We start from the raw sequence: 25567 nt of genomic DNA, 5'->3' as shown, positions 1-25567 counted from the left end.
TTTCCTGGAGTTAGCTGGACCTAGAGAACCATCCTTATAACATGATATGTTTTGCTTAAAGAATTTCAGCAGAACAATTCAATCCATAAATGCATGAAAAATTCTGAACCATGAATACATGTATGGTAATGAAGCAAAATCTAGAATGTTAATCCCAGCTCTTTTTTCTTCATATCACTAGTTATTTCACCCCGAATTCAAATGATATAATGTGAAGAACAAACAACATGAACTTACCATAGAAAGAACAAAATTGTTTGAAAGGTCAAAACCATCATCATTTGTAATATTCCTCTGTTTTCTCTATAGATATATGCACTTTGTCATCCCTTTTGATAGAGTTGAAGGTAGCTATAATGTATCACTAACAAACAGAAACCAAAATTTACAATAAGATACATAGAAAAGATACCTACCTACTTAATCAGGACTTTAGGTCAAGTTGCCTAATCATGTGTTTTGTATTTCTAAAACACAACTCTGTTATCTGGTCGCAGAAATTGGGAAAGCATTCCCATAGAATTGAACTTGAACCAAGTGCCTGCATTCCTGATATTCTTACTGATTAGGCAGGCCATAGAATCTTGCTGAGTCTCCTTTCCCATCAGAATATAAGAAGATATGCAAAATTCTTCTGTCTGCACTCTCCAGAAAAAAAAATTTGCCAAAATTTAGCATATCCCAACTCGTACAGGAACGCCTTTAAATCATTTATCTTGCTGTTCTCATTTATAAAAGAGTCACTGACATAATACTATTGATCATCCACCAAAGATACTACTGGAATCCCCTTGCTAGAAAAGCTTGAACACTCAACTCTTAACTCATCACCTACCTCAAAGTCCTCCTTTCCATCAGTCTGCATGGCAAAAACAAGGCATTTTTAAATAAACACACCAATTTCAAAGAAGAAAGAAATTTTCAATGACCCAAATGTTTTAAAAAAAATTGCATTCTCTCTTGGTCAATGGGCATTTATATTTTTTGTCATTTCAAAGCTCAACAACAAACCAGTTTCTTTGCTAGTTGCCCCATAGCTGCTCCAGACACACTTCTTAAATCATCCTTTGGATGGGGTAGGAGTTTGGGAAAGAAAATATAACTGTTTTCATTCCAACTTGTATGGTTTTTGTATGCCCAAAATAAATAAATAAAACCTATAGAGGGAAAGAGGAAGCAATGACCAGCCTACCATCAGCAAAATGGGATGTTGAGATTAATGACTGTCAAGGCAAATGAAACAACAAAATTGAAATATGGCATATCCATGAAAAGTTGGCAGTAGCACAAATTGATGACAAGAAGTGAGGTTGGTCAAATTATGTAACCAGCTAATCAGCACTACTCAGGGGGAGAGGTGGTGCAGAAGGGCTATCAGCTGGTGAGACAAGACATGATGGCATATAACTTAGCAAAATTATGGCCTATATAGGGCCTGGCTAAATAAGATTTATGAAACCAAGCCAAAAGGCTTAACAAAAAGGGCTTTCTCGATTCCAAATGGAGTGGGAAGAAGGGAGGTACATTTGAGGGTAAAACTGGAGAAAAAAAAAAAAGGGATCAAGCTACTACAAAATTAAAACAAGACAACATGTACCTCAAACCGATACATGCCACGAAGTCCTCCACCCAAATCAAGGACCAACCCATGTGCACGAATTTGATAAACCTTGGCAGTAACTTTCGTTCCAATCTTCAGTTTTTTTGCAGTTATAGGAGCCTCAACTTCATCCTCCTGGTCAGTTGAGCCATTCATAGTATGTGTGTGGGATGAATTGTGCTTGTTCCCATCGGCATCTAGACTTTTGAGGATAGAATTGAAATCTATCTCTCCTTCCTTTTGCAAGACACGTTTTGACTTCTTAACATTCTTAGTTGGAAAAAGACCAGAATTAGAAAATGGTGACTCATTTGCATGATCCTCAGGAGGCGATTTTTTCGACTTGCAATTTGATTTTGAAGCACCAACATTACTAGTGGCACTCTTGGGATTCTGACTCAAAGCAGCAGATTTTTCCTCTTCTTCGCACTCTGCAGCGCTTCTAATCAGAATTGGTGATATTGAGGAAGTAGAGGGGTTTACCCCACTCATTTCGGATTTGCTCCCTGAAAACTCCTCTAATGGGGAATTCTCATTCTCTTGTTCATTAGAGACATCCCCAACTGATGCCCATATATTAGGTTCTTCTTTCACAGGTGGAACAGATCCGTCCACCACATTATTTGTGTCGGCTCCTGGTCGAGGTGAAGTAGCTTTAAGGGATAATTTAATATTACCACGAACATCCTGTCCTATGCACATCAAAGAAAGCTGCTGGCCAACAGAAACCACATCTGATATCCGAGAGACCTGATTAAAGGAAAGAGGTAAAATTAATGAAGAAACAAATAATAACATTAGAAAATGCAACAATACAGAATTCCTGATGCTATTTGTGTGTATTGATGCTAATAATCTTTATATGCAAAATTATTAAGTGGAATAAGAGTTCCCATGACTGTTTACAAACCGGTATAATGAAAGTATTGGAAAGTATGACATTTTCCACAAATTGAAGATGATATCAAGGAACTGATTACTTGAACTAAATCAAGAGATTAGAGCAATCAATTATACTGATATGAAATTCAATTTCAAAATATACATGTAATAAATTGATGATTTACCTATTTTCAAATTTTGTAAATCCCATTATAAATATATTTTTTTTTATAAAAAAGTAATTTTATTTTACAAGACTACTTCATGTACAGAAAGATAATGATTCAAAAAACTCAAATGAGTTACTATTAGTGAAACCCTACACCTGAGACCAGTCAAACAACTATCTAGCAAACGGCTCTATCAATTGTATCCCTGAAACTTCCTCAACCTCAAAAGGACGACGATTATGTTCCCTCCACGATTATCCTCTAAATAAGATTGTCACAAGTAAGGGTCTTCCCCGTCCATACAAAAAAAGCAACCCTCCTTGGGGTCTTAACAACCAAGTACTCTTCCATGGGAAAATCTTATTGCAGGGGCCCCTTAAGGCATCATAAAAAGAGTGAACATCAAAATTCCCATTCCTTTTCAACCCCCATCGTAAGGTAGAATCACTTAATTTATACCAACAGTGAAATGCATAATAAGGGTTCAAGCAATTATACATTAGATTTATAACAGAGACTGCTCAGTTAATGAAAATTTAACAGAGCAAACAAACCACTTGAAAAGAAAAAGAGGGAGCTACAATGGGGATGTAGTGCAATGAGCACTAGGGACACAAGAAACACTAATCCATCCATTTAACATACCGGTTCATGTGACAGCTCAGAAATGTGTAGAAGGCCTTGCTGGCCACCATTGAACTCCACAAATGCACCATATTCTTTTATTGAACTTACAACACCTTTATAGATCCCCCCGATTTCAATTTCACGGCCTACAATAAAATCAACCTGCACAGCAGAATAAAATGATTAAGGCACCAAACACAGAGCAGAAATACATATGTCATCACTACAGGCTAACCATGAGCCACATGGAAAAAGTATATGTTATGCCAATTATTTCCACATGGAGACTGACCCAAAATAGTTTCGGTTGGTTCAGTTTTATTTTGAAGTTTGGCCCAGTCTAGATTAGGGTTATCTGACTATAGTCAGAGACAGGTTCAAAAAGTACCCAGAACTGAACCAACTTAAACAAGAGTTGTATTCCTGTTTAAAAAGCATGAGTTAGTCATCAAACTTTGTTTCAATAAAAATAAAAAAATAAAAAATAAAAAAAACAACAGCCAAACAATCACAAGGAAGCTGATGAAGAAATTTTTTAATTTTCTACTCTCTCTCTCTCTCTGAACATCATTTTGTTTTCGTTTGTTTTATTCTCCCTGAGGGAGTACTGTTAAAGTTCTGAAGAAAAATCTCAATTATTACTGGAACAGATTCTGTTATCCATTAAACTGAAAACCTACTTAAAAACACGCACACACTACTGACCAAAAAAAACCCCACATTTTCAATCCAAATTCGAAATGTAATGCTTCAATTAAAAGTAAGATTTACCTTTTCTAATACTTTTTCCATTACAGCTTGATTCTTAGCAACTATGGTAAGTGTTCCATCGCTTACAGACATTCGTGCACCTGGATAATGGCAGGCATATGACATGATAATTTGATAGGTGATCATAAGTTAACACAACAACGAATTGATTCTCATAATCTCAGTATAGCAATATCAAAACAAATCTTTAGCTAAGCAAGTATATCAAACAAAGCTGATGGTTTTTCTATCTTAAATACAACAGTGACTTAAATAAATATCCATATATTAGAAATATATATATATAAAAAAAAAAATAAAAAAAAACTTTCAAATATGTTTAAAAGTGTCTATTTTCTTTCATAGCTGCCAATGAGACACTAGTTCATTCTTGTTACATATATAAAATACATCTAATAGAAAAAATCAACTATCATAAATTAAAATTACAGTACCAAAGTTTATTTAATCAAATAAGTGATAACAGCAAAAGTGCAAGGCTGCTTATGAAGAAGAGTAGATTTTGTTAACTGAAAGGAAGAACAAATATTATAAGGACTAATCAACAAAGATACAATCTATTTATGGAAATATAATTATGAAGGCAGAGAATTTTGGTGTCAAGAACTTGCAAACCATGCAAAAAGCATGAAAACATGGATAAATTAAGTTCCTTTTCAATGGCATCAAGAGCGAGAAATGGCATGGATCTTTGCTCAAAAAGAAGTATTGAAGTCATGGACATTTTCACTTTGAAGAACAGTACCAATATCACTATCATGAGGAAGGCTGAGACAAACCTTAGAAAAGAAAAACTATGCCCCCAGCTGTGTATGTTATTTCATGAAATCAATAAGAGAATACACAACCCCCCTGGCTCCCAAAACCCACCCCCCCCCAAACAAAAAAAAAAAAATGAATAAGGTATTCTGAAGTATGTATCAACCTGTTTCCTCTTCAATCTTTCTTTTTAAAGCTCCTAGAGGCCCAATCAAGCGGCGTAGGGCATCATTGCTGAATTTCAGGGTAGCTGCATCATCACAATAAATTCTCAGGCTTAAAAAGTACTATCGCCACAGTAATGTGAACTAATTAAACACAAACCCAAAAACACAATTAAAGGGGAAAATCCAACCTAAACGAGGAGAATTCCTTTCATTCTGAGTACGTGGTGCATTGATCTCCCGCTCCATATGGTCAAGAATTTGAAGACGACCTTTATATGCAGGCTCTAAACACTCACAAATGATATCTAAAGGAATTCCAGCAGGTTTTATATCCAACTGAATTGCTGTAACTCCTTTTCGTGTGCCGGCAATTTTGAAGTCCATGTCACCTAGATGATCTTCCAGGCCCTAGGGAAATCCAAGATATAACAAACTCTTAACACAACTTGGCAACAAGCCAATTGTTAAGATACAGAATAGTTGAAACTCAAACATATTGGTACTCAAAAGCCCAAAATAAAAACTACAAGACCAATGGGCCAATTCAAAGTCCCAAAGAAAATTAATTATTTATTATAATATCTAGAAGATGAGAAGTAAAGTTCTCTATTTCCTTTTGGAAACATTTAACTTAAGAAAACAACAGTATCAAAAAGAATTCAGCTCAGATAACCACCATGCATAAGTATATGACTCAAAGAAGCCAAGTGGAAGTCTTACCAAAATATCAGTCAATATACGATAATCCTTAATCATTCCAGTTGCTGGGTCAACCTCACTAACAAGACCCACTGAAACACCAGCTACATGTTCGCGTAATGGAATGCCAGCATCCATCAATGCCATACTACCTACAAAATGAGAAGTTTTATATATAATGCAATATATTTATTTTTATACACATTTTAAGTGGGGAATAATGGATTTAAACCCTAGACATCTCTATTGGAAACGCCATGAAATGACATTTGACCTAATGGGCATTGGCATCATGCAAAATATTTATTCATAACACAAACTTGACATTCTGTCATGGATGATTTTGAGGGTTATAGGAAGGGATTAGTAAAGATCACCTCAGAATCCAATAAACTATAGCTCAAATAGCACATCCTCTCCTTTGTAAGGATAAGATGGAAGGTGAGGTCATGGGTTCAAAACCCACTAGGTGCATGTAAAACTTACGAATCAAAGATAAAATTAAACAAAATAAAGAGCCACCTAAAACATAACATGATACAAACTACTTCCAACACATTATTACGCTACATGCCAGAAGCCAATAAACTATAGGTCAAATGGCACGTCCTCTCCTCGTAAGAATAAAATGAAAGGTGAGGTCATGGGTTCAAAACCCACTACGTGCATGTGAAACTTTCCAATCAAAGATAGAATAAAACAAAATGAAGATCCACCTACAAACACAACATGATACAAACTACTTCCAACACATAATTACTCTACACGCGTAATTTGCCTATTAGAATAAGAATTAATTCCTCAATTTGCAAGCAAATAACCAAAAGTTAGGAGTAAAAAATAGCATGGAAGAGTTACTACTACTATGACAGGTGGAAAAGAATACCTCCACAGACAGTAGCCATTGATGTTGAACCATCTGAGGCCATGACCTCTGAGTTGACACGGACCGTATAGGGGAAATCATCTTCAGGAGGTAACACAGCAAGCAGAGCTTTCTCAGCAAGAGTTCCTACAAGAAGTGCCAGAAACTGCTTTATGCTAAACTTTTTCTAACATTTTCTTCATTTACAATTTTCTTTCCAGATGCAAGCATTTTTATGTTGTTGAACAATATTGTGCATTTCATTGAAATCATTGGGTCAGAAAACCAAGGAATCCAGGCAATAAAATAGTCTGATGTCAAGTAGCAAATAGTGTATGTAACAATAGCTCACATAAATTGAAGAAGAAGAGAAGAGAAACAGAAAACTTCTTTTAAGTGGGATGATACTCCTGCTTCCAATTGTTGCTTTGTGATTTTCTTTCCCCTTTCAAACAAAAAACCAAGGGGGAATGCAATATCAGAGAGAGGCTTAAATAATTATCAGAAGGGTCTGAATTTTTTACATCACTAGACTTCTGAAGTTTGATATAATGTGATCTTCCAAATGCAACCATTAATTGGTGGGAAAATGACTTTTAGTTTTTAGCAAATATAAGAAGTTTCAAGCAATCTTCAATCATCCCCTATATCTTGAATGCTTCAAGTTCTTTCTTAAGATCGAGATGAGTTCAAGAACAGAACACCAATCCAATATCCAAGGAAGTGATGAATTTGGCTTGTGTCATTCTGTGTGCCCTTCATTAAAAAAAAAAAAAAAACACACACACACACACACACACACACACACACACTAAAGCTTGGCTTCATGCAGGCCAACTCCATTCAAGCTAAAGTTAAAATCCTTGACCTAGCGGGTTGGACAGGATTTGAGTCAAATGTATGGTCAAAATCTGGTTCAGTCCTTGAAGTATAAAGACTACTCCTAAGATAACCCAATTACCGCTCTTGGTTCACTCTATTCCCATTAGGTGTTTGGTTCTTACTTTTTGTGCTCAAACGTGAAACAGTGCAGTGGTGATCTCACAATCATAAATTCATATAAACTGTATTCAAACAGGTAGATACTTAAAGCAATTCTACCCTATTTCATGCTGTAATGTTACTCTCTGTCTTCTGAAAATAGAGATACATATTATTTAAAAATAAATAAAAAATATACATACATATTGTGTATAAAACTATAAATTAGCAGAACCAGGAATAAGCAAAATTGTAGTGATCCAAATTAACTAAGTTAAGATCAAAGCAAGAAAAAAAAAAAAAAAAAAAAAAAAAAAAAAAAAAAAAAAAAAAAAAAAAAAAAAAAAAAAAAAAAAAAAAAAAAAAAAAAAAAAAAAAAAAAAAAAAACAACTAAAGAAGCATGAAAAGAACTTGAGCAACAACTAAATGCATGCCCATAAGGTAAATAAAACAAATTAATCACATCTATTCAATCTTAATATAAATTGTGTTGACAACACACAACAATAGGAAGTGTAAATTGTTTTACCATGCCCAACTTCACGCCTGTTCAGGCCAACACGTTTGCCAACTTCATTAATTGAGAATGGTGGAAAGCTGTAGTGAAGCATGAAGCGCTTTGTTGGGGGACCGACAAGGGACTCCAAGCGTTGAGCATCTCCAGGTGCTCCGAGTGTTACAGTACAGAGAACCTATAAGTAATGCTATGTTATACTTGGCCCATAACTCTTAACCACACAAATGTAGTAAAATTTTCAGTTTTTCTTGTTGCTGTTTCCAAAATCAATGCTCCGTTTGTTTTGGCGGAAAATTTATTTTCCAGAAAGTATCTTCTTGTGCCCTCCTCACCCCTTCAATTCTTCAGGCCACCACCATCATTGCCATGCCACCACCACCTCTATCTCCTCTGTGATAACAACCACTGTAGCCCACTTTGCCACCGTCATTGCCACCATACCTACGACGCTACCATCGCCACCACCATACCTCTATGTAACATTAATGATTTTCCATGTGTGCCAAAACAGCATAAAAAGTTTTCGGGATCATTTTCAAGAAAACAGGTCATCTTCTGAGCAAATGTTTTCCACCGAAAACATTTTCTCAATGAAATAATTTTACACCAAAACAATCAGAGCGCAAGTATCTAACTCTTAAGCCACCAAAGCATCTATACTCACCTGAGTATCTCCACGATTAAAAATTGATGACCCATGCAGTATAGGAAAACTACCAGCTTCACAAAATACAGGCCTCACTTCATCAAGTTGCCTCCCATCAACTCTAAATCCTTCATTTATAATCCTTTTGCGTACAACCTGATATATTTATACAATATAAATAATTCCTAACCTCCAAAGATGTAACAGCGGGATAAACATAAACGTAGAACAGATACATAACAAAAGAATAGAAACCCTAGGCCTATAGCTCCAAGTAAAGAATCCAACTGCCTGTTCCATGTGCATTTCACAATATATGTGTGTGTGCGTGTGTGTGTGTGTGTTTGTGTTTTAATTCGATAGTTACAATGGGAAGGAGGCATTTGAATTCTAGGCATCTCCTTTGAAAACACGAGAAGGTGCCAATTGAGCTACAAGTCTCTTGACCACACCAAAATCAGTGCCATTAATACTATCACCCAATTCACAATTCCAAAGGTTTTCATACATATCAACTACAAAATAACAGATATACTTGGCTGTATAATCAACTTTTGAAATAAATGAAGACAGAATAATGTGTTCTTGAATAAGCATTCAATTGGCTGAAGCAGTTATTCTAGAACTTTCCAAGAAAGAGAAATTCGCCACCACCATACCTCTATGTAACATTAATGATTTTCCATGTGTGCCAAAACAGCATAAAAAGTTTTCGGGATCATTTTCAAGAAAACAGGTCATCTTCTGAGCAAATGTTTTCCACCGAAAACATTTTCTCAATGAAATAATTTTACACCAAAACAATTAGAGCGCAAGTATCTAACTCTTAAGCCACCAAAGCATCTATACTCACCTGAGTATCTCCACGATTAAAAATTGATGACCCATGCAGTATAGGAAAACTACCAGCTTCACAATATACAGGCCTCACTTCATCAAGTTGCCTCCCATCAACTCTAAATCCTTCATTTATAATCCTTTTGCGTACAACCTGATATATTTATACAATATAAATAATTCCTAACCTCCAAAGATGTAACAGCGGGATAAACATAAACGTAGAACAGATACATAACAAAAGAATAGAAACCTTAGGCCTATAGCTCCAAGTAAAGAATCCAACTGCCTGTTCCATGTGCATTTCACAATATATGTGTGTGTGTGTGTGTGTGTGTGTGTTTGTGTTTTAATTCGATAGTTACAATGGGAAGGAGGCATTTGAATTCTAGGCATCTCCTTTGAAAACACGAGAAGGTGCCAATTGAGCTACAAGTCTCTTGACCACACCAAAATCAGTGCCATTAATACTATCACCCAATTCACAATTCCAAAGGTTTTCATACATATCAACTACAAAATAACAGATATACTTGGCTGTATAATCAACTTTTGAAATAAATGAAGACAGAATAATGTGTTCTTGAATAAGCATTCAATTGGCTGAAGCAGTTATTCTAGAACTTTCCAAGAAAGAGAAAAGAAAGGTAAATGCATTACGCATATCATAATCAGTAATTATGAGGCACTGATATGATAAAAATGTAGAAGAATTTCAGAGAGCATGTGAGAGATATTAACCTACTGGATCTCAATATAAGTTTATCTCTATAGAAATTTATAGTGGCATGGGATACCTTTTTCCTCACTGTATCTACTGTCTTGGGTAGAACTTTCAGACTTTCTTCATCACATTCTTCTTCAAGTGATCTCCTAACATCCTGTGTAATCTTATCTAAAGCCTCTCCACGTTCAAACTGGATTTAATACATAACATGAAATTAAAAAAGGAAAAAAAAAAAATCAATGGTAAAATCAACATACCTTCCCACACACCCAGATACAAACACACACAGACTTGTGTGTGTGTTGAGAGAAAGGGCAGCAAAATAAATCCACCAAAATCATAGAATTTACCATAAACAGAGATGGTATGTACCTTGCCGTATGAAGGATCCGTAAAAACAGACTCTATGGGTGCTTCAGCCAAATTACCAACTTTCTCCAACGTTCTATCCGAAATCAAAGACAATTTATATTCTTTCTTATGCTTACCAGCTTTAGCAGCCAGTCTGATTTGAGGTTCGAGATATTTCACTGCCTGAATGATCAAAGTCAAGCATCTAAGTAGCAATTAATATACGTATATATACATGTGTGTATATATATATATACACACACATATATATAGTGGAACCTTTCTACAAGTTTCATGACTCACCTCAGGATGAGCTAGTCTTAACCCAGCTTCTAGATCTTTCTCTGAGATCTCACGAGCTTGCACATCAATCATTAAAGTTTTGTCCTTTGTACAGGCATATATTAAATTAAGATCACTTAAGCTAAGCTGCAGGAAACAAATAAAAGCAAATGAGAAGATGGGAAAGGATACCTACTTATCTAAAGAGAACATAGACTTCCTTATTGATAATACCAATAATCACATAGTTTCAATAAAACTTTAATTTTAGCCAATTTTGCCCACAAAATTTAGAACTGTAGCAAATTGAATCCTTAACTTCTTCTTTTTTGAGTACATAAACTTTGGTATTGTAACAAATAGACCCCCCTAAAGTTTCACATTGTTGGAGTAAGACCCCTTCATTTTCAATTTAAAAGAGGTTAAATTGGCCTTTTTTTTTTTTTTTTTGGGGGGGGGGGGGGGTGGGGGAGACTAAAATAAAAGTTTAGGGGGTGTCAATAATGTCATATAATATATAATATGTTTTAGTTATATGATACTTTATCAACCAGCAAGAGCATTTATTATATTATTCTGCATTTATAGAACCAAACAACGAAATTTATTCTTTATGAAATAATAATATAAGACTGGTTAACTTTGGCAATGAGTTCCCGGAATCGATTATAAAAACGAATTGATTATCCAGGAAACAAGAAAAAAAAAATAGTGGAATTGCATTTCAAAGCGAATAGCATAGACTAAGAGTTTGAGATAGGTGCAAATGACACTCAGGCAACAGAGCAAAGGTCAATATTATTTCCTACCAGCATGAACTAAGTTATATTTTGTCAGTTTTGGCAGTCAGGGCCCTTGAGATAACTTACGATTTCTTTATTTCTTGTCTTGGGGGAAGTGACTAATTGTAAATTTATCTTTCAATGTGGTAATAAAAATTCAAGAATAACAAAAAATAAAATGAAGAAAGAAATGAGGAAATAATGAAATTTCAAATTTTACCACATATGCAATACAGCTATAACTGTACAAATAGACTGGCTTCAAAGTAAGTCTCTAAGGATCAGCAAACTTGGAAGAAGAAAATAAAATTGAGTAAACCCTAATGTTGTGACCTAAAACAACCTCAAGACAATAATGTAAGAGATACTTCAAGAAAACAGAATGTACAGGAATCCATCAATGACAATTATGATCTGAGGTTGAGCCTTACCTCATCCATCGTTGGGTTAACAATAAATTTCCCAGAAATCCTCCCTATGCGTATCACTCCAATGGGGCCCCCCCAGGGAATATCTGATAACATAAGAGCAGCAGATGTTGCATTAGCTGCCATTACATCAGGATCTTGTGTTCCATCCGAGGAAAGCACACTTGCCATTACCTATAAATCAGGCAATATCAAAGGATATACATTAAGAGTAAAAAAAAAAGTTACAAACGAGAACTCTAGCAAAATGCTCTTTAACCAACCAAAATAGTGACAACATACCTGAACCTCATGGTAAAATCCAGCAGGAAATAGGGGTCGTATGGGTCGATCAATAATACGACCACATAAAAGTTCACGCTCTTTTGGAGCACCCTCCCTCCTCATGAACGTATTTGGAATAACACCTTGGGCAAATTGCTTCTCTTGATAATCAACCTTGTAAAAAACAAAATCCAGTAAGACACACAAAGTGATCAAACACACTGAACACATTCACTCGCAAGGATTGTAGAGGCATCATCTTACTAAATGAATATATAAAGTACAAACAACATCAATCTAGGGATAGTACAGCAACATAGATATCTTACAAATATGGCATTATCATCAAAAAGAAATGTAACATATCAAGGGCTTTAGATTTCTCTTTCCAAACCACATGACTAGCAGCAAAACTTTAGGACATTTCTCTTCCAATATAGAAGAAACATCCTTTTTTTTTTTTTCACTCACAACAAAATCACCTCCAAAACCACATGTCCCTGTTCTGTACTCTATAATAAATACTTTTCTCGTTCCTTCTAGTAAGTAAATTGAACTAAAATTTCAAAACAAAAGTCATTTTCCAGTGCCACTTAACACAAAAAAACCAAAAAAAATAAAAATAAATAAAAACAACAACAACAAAAATCAGACAAAAACCTGAATGTCCATAATTCCAAATAAATATACATATACACCTGAACTTTATTTCTTTCATTACCCCCACAAATTAAAAAATAAAATAAAACTACATTTACACTTAAGAGAAGTTCTATATCCACAACACTTCCACAACAAATCATAGGGCGGTAAGTTATTAACTAGTTCTAATTTGAATCCATTACTTAAATTTATTTCTTACCCACCAATAATAATCAGTAACAACTTGCCACTTAGGATTTATTGTAAAAATGTTGTGGGCATAACATTTCTCTAAACCTAATATCCATTTCCCTTTCCTAGGACCAATAAGAAATACTAAAAAATCATCCACCTAAATGTGCATTCAACAAAACCAAACCAATAGCTCAGCAAACAAAAACAACATAAAAAAGTGAATAATTAAATTAGAATTAGTTAAAAGAACTAAAATTTCAAAAGAAACATCATTTTCCACTGCCAAAAAACAAGTAAAACAAAATCACATTTACACAAATAATATTCATTTCCTTTTTCCTATAGTGAAAATTCACAGTAACTAAATAAACCAATATATGCATTCAAAAAAACCAAACCAAATAGAGAGAGATAGAGAGGGAGAGAGAAATGGTACTGTGAGTGGCAAGAAATCGCGAGCGGCGTCGCCTTTGGCTGAGGCGACGGTGGACAGGACTTTGGTCTCGTCCATGCCCATAACGACGGAGCCATTAGCGAAGCGAGCGATCTTACCAGTCTCGAAGGAGATGAGTCGCGAGCCAATCTCGAATTCCTCCCTGAATGTCTCGAGGACCTTGGTGCCTGCGACGACCGGGTCCGGGTCGGGCTGAGACTGGGTGGCGAAGCCGAGGCGACCGCAGCAAATGGTGCGGAAGCCGAGGGACCGCCATGTGAGGAAGTGTGGAATGTTGGAGAGGAGCGGGTGGGCTCTTCTCGCCATGGACGCCATGGCTTTTGAGTCTGTGCGTGTGAGAGAGTAAGAGAGTTAGTGAGTTAGTGAAGGGTTTAGGGTTTAAGAATTTTGTTGTTTGTTTTGTTTTGTTTTTTTCTTTTTAGAAAAAAAGGGTTTAAAAATTAAGAGTAGACACTAGAAAATATAAAACGAGAAATTATGAATCACTGTCTGGGATAGGCTTGGAAATGAACCAAGGACAGTTTTATCTTTTTGTTATTTTCAATGTTAATGTTTTATAAAATTATACCATTTTTCTATATTTGATAGTTACTTTAAATAAATTAGAAAATAATTTCTTAACTTTTATTATTTAGTTTATGTGAAATATGGTTGTTTTTTTAAAAATTTAGTGAAAACAATTCCTAAAAATAAATCATACTTTTAATATTGATTAAAAATAGTTTTCCTTTAACTCATTTTTTATAATAATACCAAATACTAGATAATACGAAAAACTATGTTCACACAAAATTTTTCATAGAAACAAATGTAATGTTACCTCGTATTCAATTCAAAAATAATAGCATATGTTAAAAAAGTAACTTAGACTCTTTTTTTTTTTTTGGGGAGCAAATATAAACTTTAAATTGGATGGTATAAATTTATAAATAAATTTATAAGATATCAAATTATTATTTGTAGCTTATTAATAATTATTAATATAAATTGTCCATTTCATGGTAAAAAATATGTTAAAAAAAAAAAAAGATAAGGCTGGTGAATATAATTTTTATAAGTTCATGATAATATTTTTATCTAATTAATTCAAATAATATAATTTATATATTAAATTATAGAATGAATAAGTGAATGGGTAAAAAAAGAAATTTGTCATGGTTTTATTATATATATATATATATATATAGCAAAAGAATAAGTTAATTAACTCATGAACAAGCTTGAGCTTATTTAATAAGAAAATGAACAAAGTTTGAATATGTAAAGATATGATTACTACGGTTGATAACCTAATCAAGAGAGGTTTACGCTTAGTTCACGTTGTGATATGCATTGGTGTAGTGCAAAAACGATGGATCGGCTTTTGCTCCATTGCAAGGTTGCATATGCTTTGTGAAGTGAAGTGTTTACAATGTTTGAAATTCAATGGGTGATGATAAAGACTATATATGTATATCATTTATTTTATTTAAATGGCATTGATTTATAAAATATTTTTTAGATATATGGAATTTGGTGTCATTTTGCTTAATGTTGCTGTTGTAAGTGTGGAAGGATTAGAATAATCATACATTTAAGGACGTTGAAAGATCTCTTCATATAATATTTTTATCTAATTAATTCAAATAATATAATTTATATATTAAATTATAGAATGAATAAGTGAATGGGTAAAAAAAGAAATTTGTCATGGTTTTATTATATATATATATATATATATAGCAAAAGAATAAGTTAATTAACTCATGAACAAGCTTGAGCTTATTTAATAAGAAAATGAACAAAGTTTGAATATGTAAAGATATGATTACTACGGTTGATAACCTAATCAAGAGAGGTTTACGCTTAGTTCACGTTGTGATATGCATTGGTGTAGTGCAAAAACGATGGATCGGCTTTTGCTCCATTGCAAGGTTGCATATGCTTTGTGAAGTGAAGTGTTTACAATGTTTGAAATTCAATGGGTGATGATAAAGACTATATATGTATATCATTTATTTTATTTAAATGGCATTGATTTATAAAATATTTTTTAGATATATGGAATTTGGTGTCATTTTGCTTAATGTTGCTGTTGTAAGTGTGGAAGGATTAGAATAATCATACATTTAAGGACGTTGAAAGATCTCTTCATCAATTTTGTACTTTATTTGATTAGTTGAGGCATGGGTTTTATACCATTGTACGTCCAATTTGAGTTCCAATATCCTTTTAGATTGTCTACTTTTCTTTTCTTTTTGTCTACTTTGTGCTCATCATTGTAAATTTACGGTACATTTTCATATTCAATAAAACTTCTATTATTTATTAAAAAAATAAAAAAACATGTAATATAATTTGGCGGTGAGCTCAAACTTAACTTGTATTCAAAGCAATAAATTAAGTGAACAATCCTGAAATGTTTTATATCTGATCCTACTCAGCTCACTTACAGCCCTATTATGGGAGGGTCATGACTAATGTGACATATATTAAGCCTTGTCGCAACTTATTTGATCCTCTCTCTTATTCTTAGTAGGCTTGGTTTATACTCAAAGTCAGTTATTAACTTATTATCATACATCTTCAAGACCAAATACGTTCTTATCAAGATACCACTTGATTTTTGGTATAAGCAAAAATCAAATCCAAGTATTTTATTTGACGAAAATGAACTTTTGCATTTGAGAACTCACGATTTGTGTTTAAAACTTAAAAAGTGATATCATAGATATTACAAATTTTTACTACATAAATTTTACAAACAAATGTGTCACAATGCACAAATTGTAATAAAAATAATTTAGATACTTATTTATTATGTTGATGAAGTCACATTCATTACATTTGTTGCCTAATCAATTTGTAAGATTTTTAATTTTTATAATAAAAATTAGAAGAAAAATGTTATTTTCACAATATTTTCACAAAACTTTCACAACAAAACTTTCACAACAAACCTTAAGCCCTCGTTTGGGAGGAGGAAATGAAATGAAATGAAAATGAATGAAGAGAATAATTTTAAAATATTCTTCCATTCTCTTGTTTGGGAGTTTTAATAGAGAGAATGGAAAGTTCATTCCCTTGTTTGGGAATTTAAGTGAGAGGAAATGGAATAGGTAGGAGGGAACACTCATTCCTCTCTATTCTCTTAAAATCTCAAATTTTCATTCTCCTAAAATTTGGAGGAATTAGAGGAAATGAAATTAGATTTAATGAATTTTTTACTAAAATTTCCAAAATACCCCTATATATTCAACCATTTATTTTAAAATAGGGAGTCTAATAATAATATTGTCATAAAATGATTCCATTCATTTCCCTCTATGTTACTCTCAAACAAAGCTATTTACATTCCATTAATTTTCATTCCTTTCAATTTCTTTATTTTAAAACATCCAAATAATATTACTAAATTTCATTCCAAGTCATCTATATATATCTTAAAAAAAAGTTTCTCTATTGCTAAGAAAGGTGGCTCTCATCTTCTCTTAGGCTGTGGAAAATTTTGTCCCTCTTCGTAGGTGCGTTCAGTCCACCCAAGTGCTAAGGAGCTTGTGGGGTTTTATTGTTGGGCTTGTGGGAAACAGTCGCATAGGTTAGATTAGGCAAATGGTGGGGACAACATTATGGATGAACTCGCAAGATCTTGGGGTAAACTCACCTTGTCGAAGAAGGAGAATGCTGGCATTGTCCTACCAAAAGCTCCAAAATTGAATGAGTTTATTCTAGTGGCAAAGTTCTACACTCCTAGAGCTTTAAACATGGAGGTCGTTGGTAGGACTTTTAAATTATTGTGGAGATGTAATGATGGTTTTAGGATTAGAAATCTGAATGACCATAAGGTTTTGTTTGTGTTTGATGACGAACGTGAAGTTAATTGGATTGAGGTGGGTCAACCATGGAGCTTCGATAAACATTTAGTGTGTATTCAAAAGTATGACAAGAGTATTCCACTGCGGTCCTTGAGTTTTAAGACTGCAATGTTTTGGGTACAAGTGCATGATCTTCCCATCCATTATATGTCTACAAAAGTGGCCGAAACTATCTATGGGAATGTAGGGGAGGTGGTGCGTTCTACTAAAGCTAAAACAGAGGAGGGGGGCAATTTTTTCAGGGTGAGAATTTGATTGGATATTTCTCTGCCGTTGTGTCGAGGGAGATTAGTAACTTTTGAAGAGGGAAAGAAGTCGTGGGTAGCTTTCAAGTATGAAAGGTTTCCAAACTTATGTTATTGGTGTGGGAGGTTTACTCATGCCGATAAAGATTGCCCACTATGGATTCAGAGCAAAGGTACTCTCACGAATGATCAGAAACAATTTAGCTCATCTCTGAAAGCGCCACCATACAGACCCTCAACTTAGAAGGTTATCTATGTGCTTGGTTCCTATGATAAGTTAGGTTTACAGGAAGAAACAGCGGGTGGTTCAGGGAAGACTGATGAACATACAGAAGGGGCAACTAGTGCACGGGCGGAGCCGGTGGTGGATCTTGCTCCAATGGAATCTAAAACCGATGGAGAGGGCATCAATGCATACATTTCAGACCAATTGATGGCAGGTTTGAATTCAAATTTAATTCCCAATGAAAGGTTGGAGGTTAATGCGGGTGAGGATTTCTCCCAAAAAATAAATGCTCCTCGTATTAATCACACAGCTGGTTTAGGAAAGGATAAGCGGGATTTGGGGGATTTAATTGGAGAAAAGCATGAAAGTTTGGATGCACGAAATAAGGGTGAGCTATTATCCAATTATGGGGTCTTGACTATATTGTTGGGAATGCCACATGATTGCCCTACTAATCAAGCCAGGCGTTATGTTGAGATGGGTGATGGTGGATTAAAAACTGCTAAGTCAGTAAATAAGGAGGGTGATGTTGGATTAAAAAAGGCTGAGTCAGAAAATTAGAGAGAAGCAGAAACTTATCTAGGCAAACCTGTTAACATCTTTGCCCTAGGTGTGTGCAACAAGTGTGACTTATCAAACTTGCATGAGATTGAAATCCAGTAGGCAAAGGAGTGCAAGGATGAGACTCAAAATTCTCAAACCCGAAAAAAAAGGTCATACCTGGACTTGTCTTTAGAAGACTAGGTCTGATCATACTAATTCGTTAGGTGTGGTGGTAGGACAAAAAAGGAGTAAGCAAACAACTTGTTATGATTCAGAAACTCAACCAAAGAAGAGGATAGTCACTCGAGGTGAGGAAAATCAAAACAATGAATTGGTGGAGGCTGGTGTCTAGCCCCGCCAAGGGAGTATTTTATGTTGGAACTGTCGGGGGCTTGGGAATTGCCAGACAGTTCAAGAGCTCAGGGACTTAGTCCGGGCACAAGATCCTGTGGTTGTGTTTTTAGCCGAGACATGGTTGCTTAATGCAAGGCTAGGAGGAATAAAAGAAAAATTGGAGATGAGGGATTTTTTTGGAGTTTCAAAGTTTCTTTTGGGGGGTGGTCTAGCCCTTTTTTGGAAAAAGGATGTTATGGTGGATGTAGAATCTTCTTGGTTAAATCACGTCGATGTTCTAATAAATAAAGGGAAGGATGATGAATGGAGATTTACCGGATTTTATGGTGCTCCGGAGACTCAAAGGAGGATGGAAATATGAGATTTGTTAAGAAGCTTACATAATTGGTTCTCAGTTCCATGGCTTGTTGCAGGTGATTTCAATGAGATTACAAAGTCTTTGGAAAAGAAAGGTGGCAGGTTATGTCCTTACTTTCAAATGCAAACTTTCCGTAATGTTTTGGATGAATGTGGGCTGATGGACTTGGGTTTTGTGGGAAGTAGATATACATGGTTTAAGAAGTGTGCAAGTGATGTTTATGTGTGGGAAAGGTTAGATAGAGGGGTGGCAACCACATATTGGCTAGATATGTACCCGGTTGCACAAGTTAAGGTATTAGAGTGTGGTTCATTAGATCACAAACCACTTCTCACCCATCCGAATGGGGTACCTGCAAAATTAAATAGGCCATGGCGATTTGAGCAAGTTTGGCTTGAGGATGATAGGTGTCACGATATGGTGGCAGCGGTATGGAGTAAGGGTGAGGGGGATTTGCTGATGGGTAAGGTGGTAAAGAAGGTAGAGAGGTGCCAAGAAAAATTAAAAAAAGTGGAGTAGATTTTGTTTTAGCAATATCACTTGGGATATAGCGGAAAAAAAGAAGCAAATGATGCAAGTAGAGAGAGCTATGATAAATGAAGGTGATGGGACTGCCTTGGTTCAATTGAGAAAGAATTAGCAGGACTATTGGTAAAGGAAGAAAAATTATGGCAACAACGCTCTAAAACGCATTGGATGAAAGAGGGAGATAAAAACTCGAAGTATTTCCATCATAGAGCTTCCCAAAGGTATAGGAGGAATCGGATTTTGGGTTTGAAAAATTCGAGGGGTGTAATGTGTATGGGTGATGATAATGTGGCAGGCTTGTTGGAAGATTTTTACAAGGAGCTTTTTAAAACCTCAAATCTGTGCAACATGGAGGAGGTATTGCAGCACACGAGGGTGGTAGTAATGGAGGAGATGAATAGGGAGTTGGTGGGAGAGTTTACACATGCTGAGGTTGATTTGGCCCTAAATCAAATGGCACCATTGAAAGCACGGGGACCGGATGGGATGCCTCCACTCTTTTATCAGCAATACTGGTAAAGCATTAGAGATGAAGTATTTGAGGCTGTATTGGATTGTCTGAATGCCAGAAAAATACCATCAAGTTTGAACCACACATTCCTTACCCTTATTCCAAAAGTGAAGAGTCCTAAAAAAGTTTCTAATCTTAGACCTATAGCTCTTTGTAATATTTTGTATAAATTAATATCCAAATTGCTAGCAAATAGGTTAAAAAAATCTTGACATTAATTATTTCTGAGTCTCAAAGTGCCTTTCAGGCAGATAAAGCTATCTCAGATAATATATTTCGAAACTTTACATCACATGCAAACCAAGAAATCTGGAAAACATGGTTTTATGGCAATGAAATTGGATATGAGTAAAGCCTACGATAGGGTTAAGTGGAATTTTTTGATAAAAATTATGGAAAGGATGGGGTTTCATAAAAAATGGGTTGGTTGGATTTGAAAATTTGTGAGTACTGTTTCTTTTTCTATCATGGTGAATGGGGAGCCTAGGGGGCATATTGTTCCATCTAGGGGTTTGAGACAAGAGGACCCTTTATCACCATATCTTTTCCTGTTATGTTCTGAGGGGCTTAATGGGTTAATATATAATGCGGCGCACAAAGGAAAAATTTAGGGTTACTCTCTATGTAGGATTGGTTCAAAGATATCTCACTTGTTTTTTGTAGATGACAACTTGCTATTTTGTAGAGCGAGTTGGGGGGATGTCATAACCATCCAAAAATTTTTGGAGGTGTATAAAACTGCATTTGGGCAATAAATAAACAAGGAGAAAACTACTCTCTTCTTTGGCAAGTCAGTTAGTGAGGAAGTGAAAAATTCTGTGAAAGAAACGCCTTTGGGTACCAGAGATAAAATAGTATGAAAAATATTTGGGCTTACCGGCAATTGTTGGAAAAAATAGAAGTGCAAGTTTGAATTATATAAAAGATCGAGTGTGGAGTAAATTGCAAGAGTGGAAGGAAAAGCTCTTATCTCATTTGCAATGGGATGTTTCAAGCTTCTGGTGGGGTTATATAGGGATATTGAGATGCTTATTCGGAAATTTTGGTGGGGACACTGGGGAGATAGAAGGAAAATTCACTGGAAAAATTAGGAAACACTTTGTAAACCAAAGAAAGAAGGAGGGTTGGGTTTTAAGGAGTTGGCAAAGTTCAATAATGCTATGTTGGCAAAACAGATATGGAGACTTATCCATGATAAAAACTCCTTATTTTATCGTGTGTTTAGGTCAAAATACTTCCCAAATAGCACCATTTTTTATGCAAAACAGTCCTCGGGATCATTTGCTTGGAAAAGCATCTTAAAGTCTAGAAGAGTAATTTTCATGGATGCAAAGTGGAGAGTGGGGGATGGTGTGTCTATAAGTGTATTCAAAGATAATTGGCTTCCTGATGCGTCGGGTAGGAGAGTGATAGCTTCGGTCCCAAGTGTGGATTTAAATATGAAAGTGGCTGACTTGATTGATGCTAGAGTGGAAGGGTGGAATAATCAAGTAATTGAGTCATGCCTGCTGCCTTTTGATGCTTCACGGATTGAGGCAGTGCCTTTGTCTGATTCACCATAAGTTGATGTTATGTACTGGGGTTTTTAAAGGAATGGCATTTACTCAATGAAGTCTGGGTATCGTGCACTATGTGATGAAGCAAGGAGAAAAGAAGCTTCAAGTTCAAATGCGGGGCTAGTTGCTGGGTTTTGGACAAAAATTTGGAAGCTGGGGGTGCCGGGGAAAGTTAAGCATTTCCTTTGGAGGGCTTGTACAAGTAGTTTGCCAACTAAACTTAATTTGGTGAAGCGGAAAATTATGAATGAGGCGGTCTATCATCTATGTGGCCAAACTGACAAGGATACGCTCCATGCATTGTGGGGATGTGAGGCTGTCAAGCAGGTATGGGACCGTGACTTTAACTGGGTGAACCAATTTGAGGTGGCTCAAGGATCATTTCTGGACTTGGTGGCGAAGGTCCTGACAAAACCGAGAATGCGAGAAGTGTTTGCAGCAACATCGTGGTTTGTATGGACACATAAAAACAAGTCGAGATTGAATGAAAAAACTTTGCCACTCAATGGCATTAGAGATCCAGTAAGTAATTTTCTGCACTTGTATCATCCATGCCGTGAACCACCTACTAGAATCAAGATGGTGAGGCAACGCAGAGGGAAACCTCCAAACCCAGGTGAGTACAAAGTTAACTTCGATGGCGCCATGTTCAATGAAAGTGATGAAGCGGGAGTGGGTGTGGTGGTACGTGGTTCAAGAGGTTTAGTGGTGGCGGCAATGTTAGAAAAAATCATCAAACCACATTCTGTGGAGTGTTTGGAGTTGTTGGCAGCAAGGCGTGCGGTGATCTTTGCAAAAGAAATTGGGTTACAACAGTCCCACATTGAAGGTGATTCTGAAATAGTCATTAAAGGGCTGCTGGAAGGTGGTATGCATTTCTCATCTCTTGGGCACTTGTTTAGAGACATTTTATTTCATGTAAGCTCCATGCGGAGTTTTTCTTTCACTCATGTTGTAAGGCAAAGTAATGCGGTAACAAATGCTTTAGCCCAAAGAGCAAGGTTATCTTTTTCTGCTTGGATGGAGTTTGTTTCGTCAGACATTGACGGTTTTGTAGGTACTGACATCCATATTATGGACAATTAATAATATTAGTACGCTGTCTTTTCTCTAAAAAAAAAAAAAAATCATTCAATTCCTTTCCCTTACTTAAAAATATTCTATTCCTTTCCCTTGCTTAAAATCATTCCATTTTATTTCCTTATGAACTTCCAAACGAAACCTAAGTGACATGTTGTTATTGACTATTATTGCTGGATAAAAAAGTAATTTTAGTGGTAGGTTCGGATTAGAACTAATAACAACTTATCACTTAAGATTTGTTCTGAAAATATTATGAAAATATTGTGGACTTATCGATTTATAATAGCTTCAACATTTTTCAGTCATTTTTTTTTTTTTTTTTTTTTGAGTTGGACATTTTTCAAATATTTTATGTAAAGAAGAGCCAGCCATAAAGGCCCTTCTCATTTGCTCATTTCGCTGTGGCATAAAGCATCATTCTCTCCGCTTGACTTCTGATTTGATATCATGCCTGACGCCACAAACTAACTGTTCCGACCCACCGCAAACTTTTCCTAGTTATATATACTCCAAGCTTAAAGCTCTTTTACTCGGTGAGTCTGCGAGTGTTTTTCAAAGAGGTCTTTTACATTTGAGAGAAATGGCATTGCCAATCCAAAGCCAAGGAGATTGTTTCCTTCAGTCCTGTCTGTGAGCAAAGTTAAGGTAGCTTATACGCATTCGATATGCTTCGGGTTCCCCTTGACCAATGTCAAGCGGAACCCGATGCAGATCGAATACGTCTCGGCTTCCTCCGTTCTATCTTTCCTCCTCCTCATCTTCTTCTTCTTCAATTTCACCATTTTGTGTTATTTTAATGCTGAAAGTATTTTTTTTAATAAAAAAAAAACTCTATATTGTGATTATATTCTTTTGCGTATGTATGGTCCTTTTATCAGACACGTGCACACTAGGTAATTAAGAATCTTAGAAATTTCAAATTTAAGATCTCATTTGTTCTTAGAAACTAATAACGTTGCGCGTGGAATTACATATAACTATTCTTTTTTTTCCACATAACTATTCTTTTTTAAAGGAGAGAAAGAGATTTAAATCTTAAATATCTCTCATCTAAACTTATTTTATTAACCACTTGAGCATGAGCAAATAGACTAACTATTGTTTTGCCTAGTTGAATGCTATTTTGTCATGTTGACTCGTGACTCTCGTCTATATAATAATAGCAAAATGGAACCTAAGGGAATCTTGACTAGGTTTTTAAAAAAACAAATTTACCTCCTCCGTATGAACCTCCCCTTAGTTCTTACATGAAAACAACATAACTGGCGTGGAGTTCTCAAGACAAAAATGGAATATTCTTGATGAGTAAAATGAATATATTCACTCGTCTATTCAATAATAGAAAAATGGGATCTTGAATTTTTTTTTTTAAGTAGTGTTTATTATATGCAAATTGTTTTAGATAGTTTTATAACGAAAACCATGACTTCAAATCACAATTTTAGTTGTTTTTGAAATATATGTAAAACTGTATAAAATAGAATGTTTGCAATAAATATATTCTTTTTTTTTTTTTTTTAATTTCATTACGTACGTTGGTCAACCACATGGCCTATGCTATTCACTTCCTCAACATAGGACTTGACTTATGCAAACTATAGAATAAGAAGCTTCCTAACATGAAAATTACACAATTAGCCTGAGTTTTTTGAGAGATTTTGTTTTTTAATAGTTGTTCAATAGTTATAATGAGAGAAGAAGGATTTGATCTTGAACATTTTTGTTAAAAACACCAAAATGTACCTATTTAGTTACAAGATCTTATCAATTCCAATCAATTTTAAAATAGCAAAGTAAGGCATAATATTAATAGATAAAATTTGAACATATATTATCTTTTGATTCATTATCAATGATTCAAAAGATAATAAAAATGTTCAAATCTTATCTAAAAGGTACCGACTAAAGTTTTGCCATATGATGCTCTATTTGACAATAAATTTTTTCACATAAATTCTTTGCTGAAGTCCCACATCATAGATAATGACTAATTAACAAAAGATAACGTCTAATAACTATACAGTTCCAATCTTATATATATAGATTAATAAAGGAAACCCACTAATAGTCAAAAACTACTTTTAGAATAAAGAAAAATGATAAGATATGAATTAAGAAGATTAAGTTTCAAAGCATTCGGCAATATTGTGGGGAAACATCATAAATGCTATATAACAAAATGAGTATTATATATGAGTATAAATTATTTTCAAACGAAATTACCAAGCAAAATGGGTATTATATGAGTCTTAAATAAATACAAATTATTTTTAAATGAAATTACCAAGTATACGTATATTGCATAGAATATTATCTATACTCAAAGCTCAACTGCCTTGGCCAAGAGTTTTTCAGAGTATTCTTTAGATTTGAGAGAAATGGCATTTACAATCCAAGGCCAAGGAGATCCCTTCGTTCAGTCCTGTCTGTAGAAAAGTTAAGGTAGCTGATACGTATCCGATTTGCTAACTTCCTTCTCTTCTTCAATTTCGCCATTCAACCTAAATACTCGCTAGAGGACATGGAATTGATAGCCTTTTTTCGTTCTCTTTTGTTTTATTCTATTCTTTTTTATTTTTCTATGTATATTACGACAAAGGTTCTGGACATTGGTTCTGAATAATCAATGAGATGAGTTTTAGCACTATTTTACTCGAAATGT

At 34.9% G+C, this 25567-nt stretch overlaps 1 protein-coding gene across 1 annotated transcript; it reads right to left on the bottom strand.

Moving 5' to 3' along the window:
* Positions 1-212: 212 nt before the first annotated feature.
* Positions 213-14037, bottom strand: LOC111997513 (polyribonucleotide nucleotidyltransferase 2, mitochondrial). The gene is made up of 16 exons (XM_065765160.1): positions 13630-14037; positions 12375-12530; positions 12096-12266; positions 10904-11029; positions 10622-10783; positions 10320-10439; positions 9539-9676; positions 8052-8214; positions 6562-6687; positions 5697-5827; positions 5165-5384; positions 4976-5059; positions 4051-4130; positions 3298-3441; positions 1598-2350; positions 213-859 (listed from the first exon to the last, which is right to left on the bottom strand). Exons 1-16 carry the CDS (start codon positions 13960-13962, stop codon positions 755-757), a joined length of 3012 nt encoding a protein of 1003 aa, XP_065621232.1. The 5' UTR covers positions 13963-14037; the 3' UTR covers positions 213-754.
* Between the last annotated feature and the right edge of the window lie 11530 nt (positions 14038-25567).

Source organism: Quercus suber, unplaced genomic scaffold (genome assembly GCF_002906115.3).
Source record: "Quercus suber isolate HL8 unplaced genomic scaffold, Cork oak 2.0 scaffold_611, whole genome shotgun sequence".
NCBI classification, from domain to species: Eukaryota; Viridiplantae; Streptophyta; class Magnoliopsida; order Fagales; family Fagaceae; genus Quercus; species Quercus suber.
The sequence above is the reverse complement of the archived record's forward strand: the minus strand, read 5'-3'. Positions and strand labels throughout refer to the sequence as shown.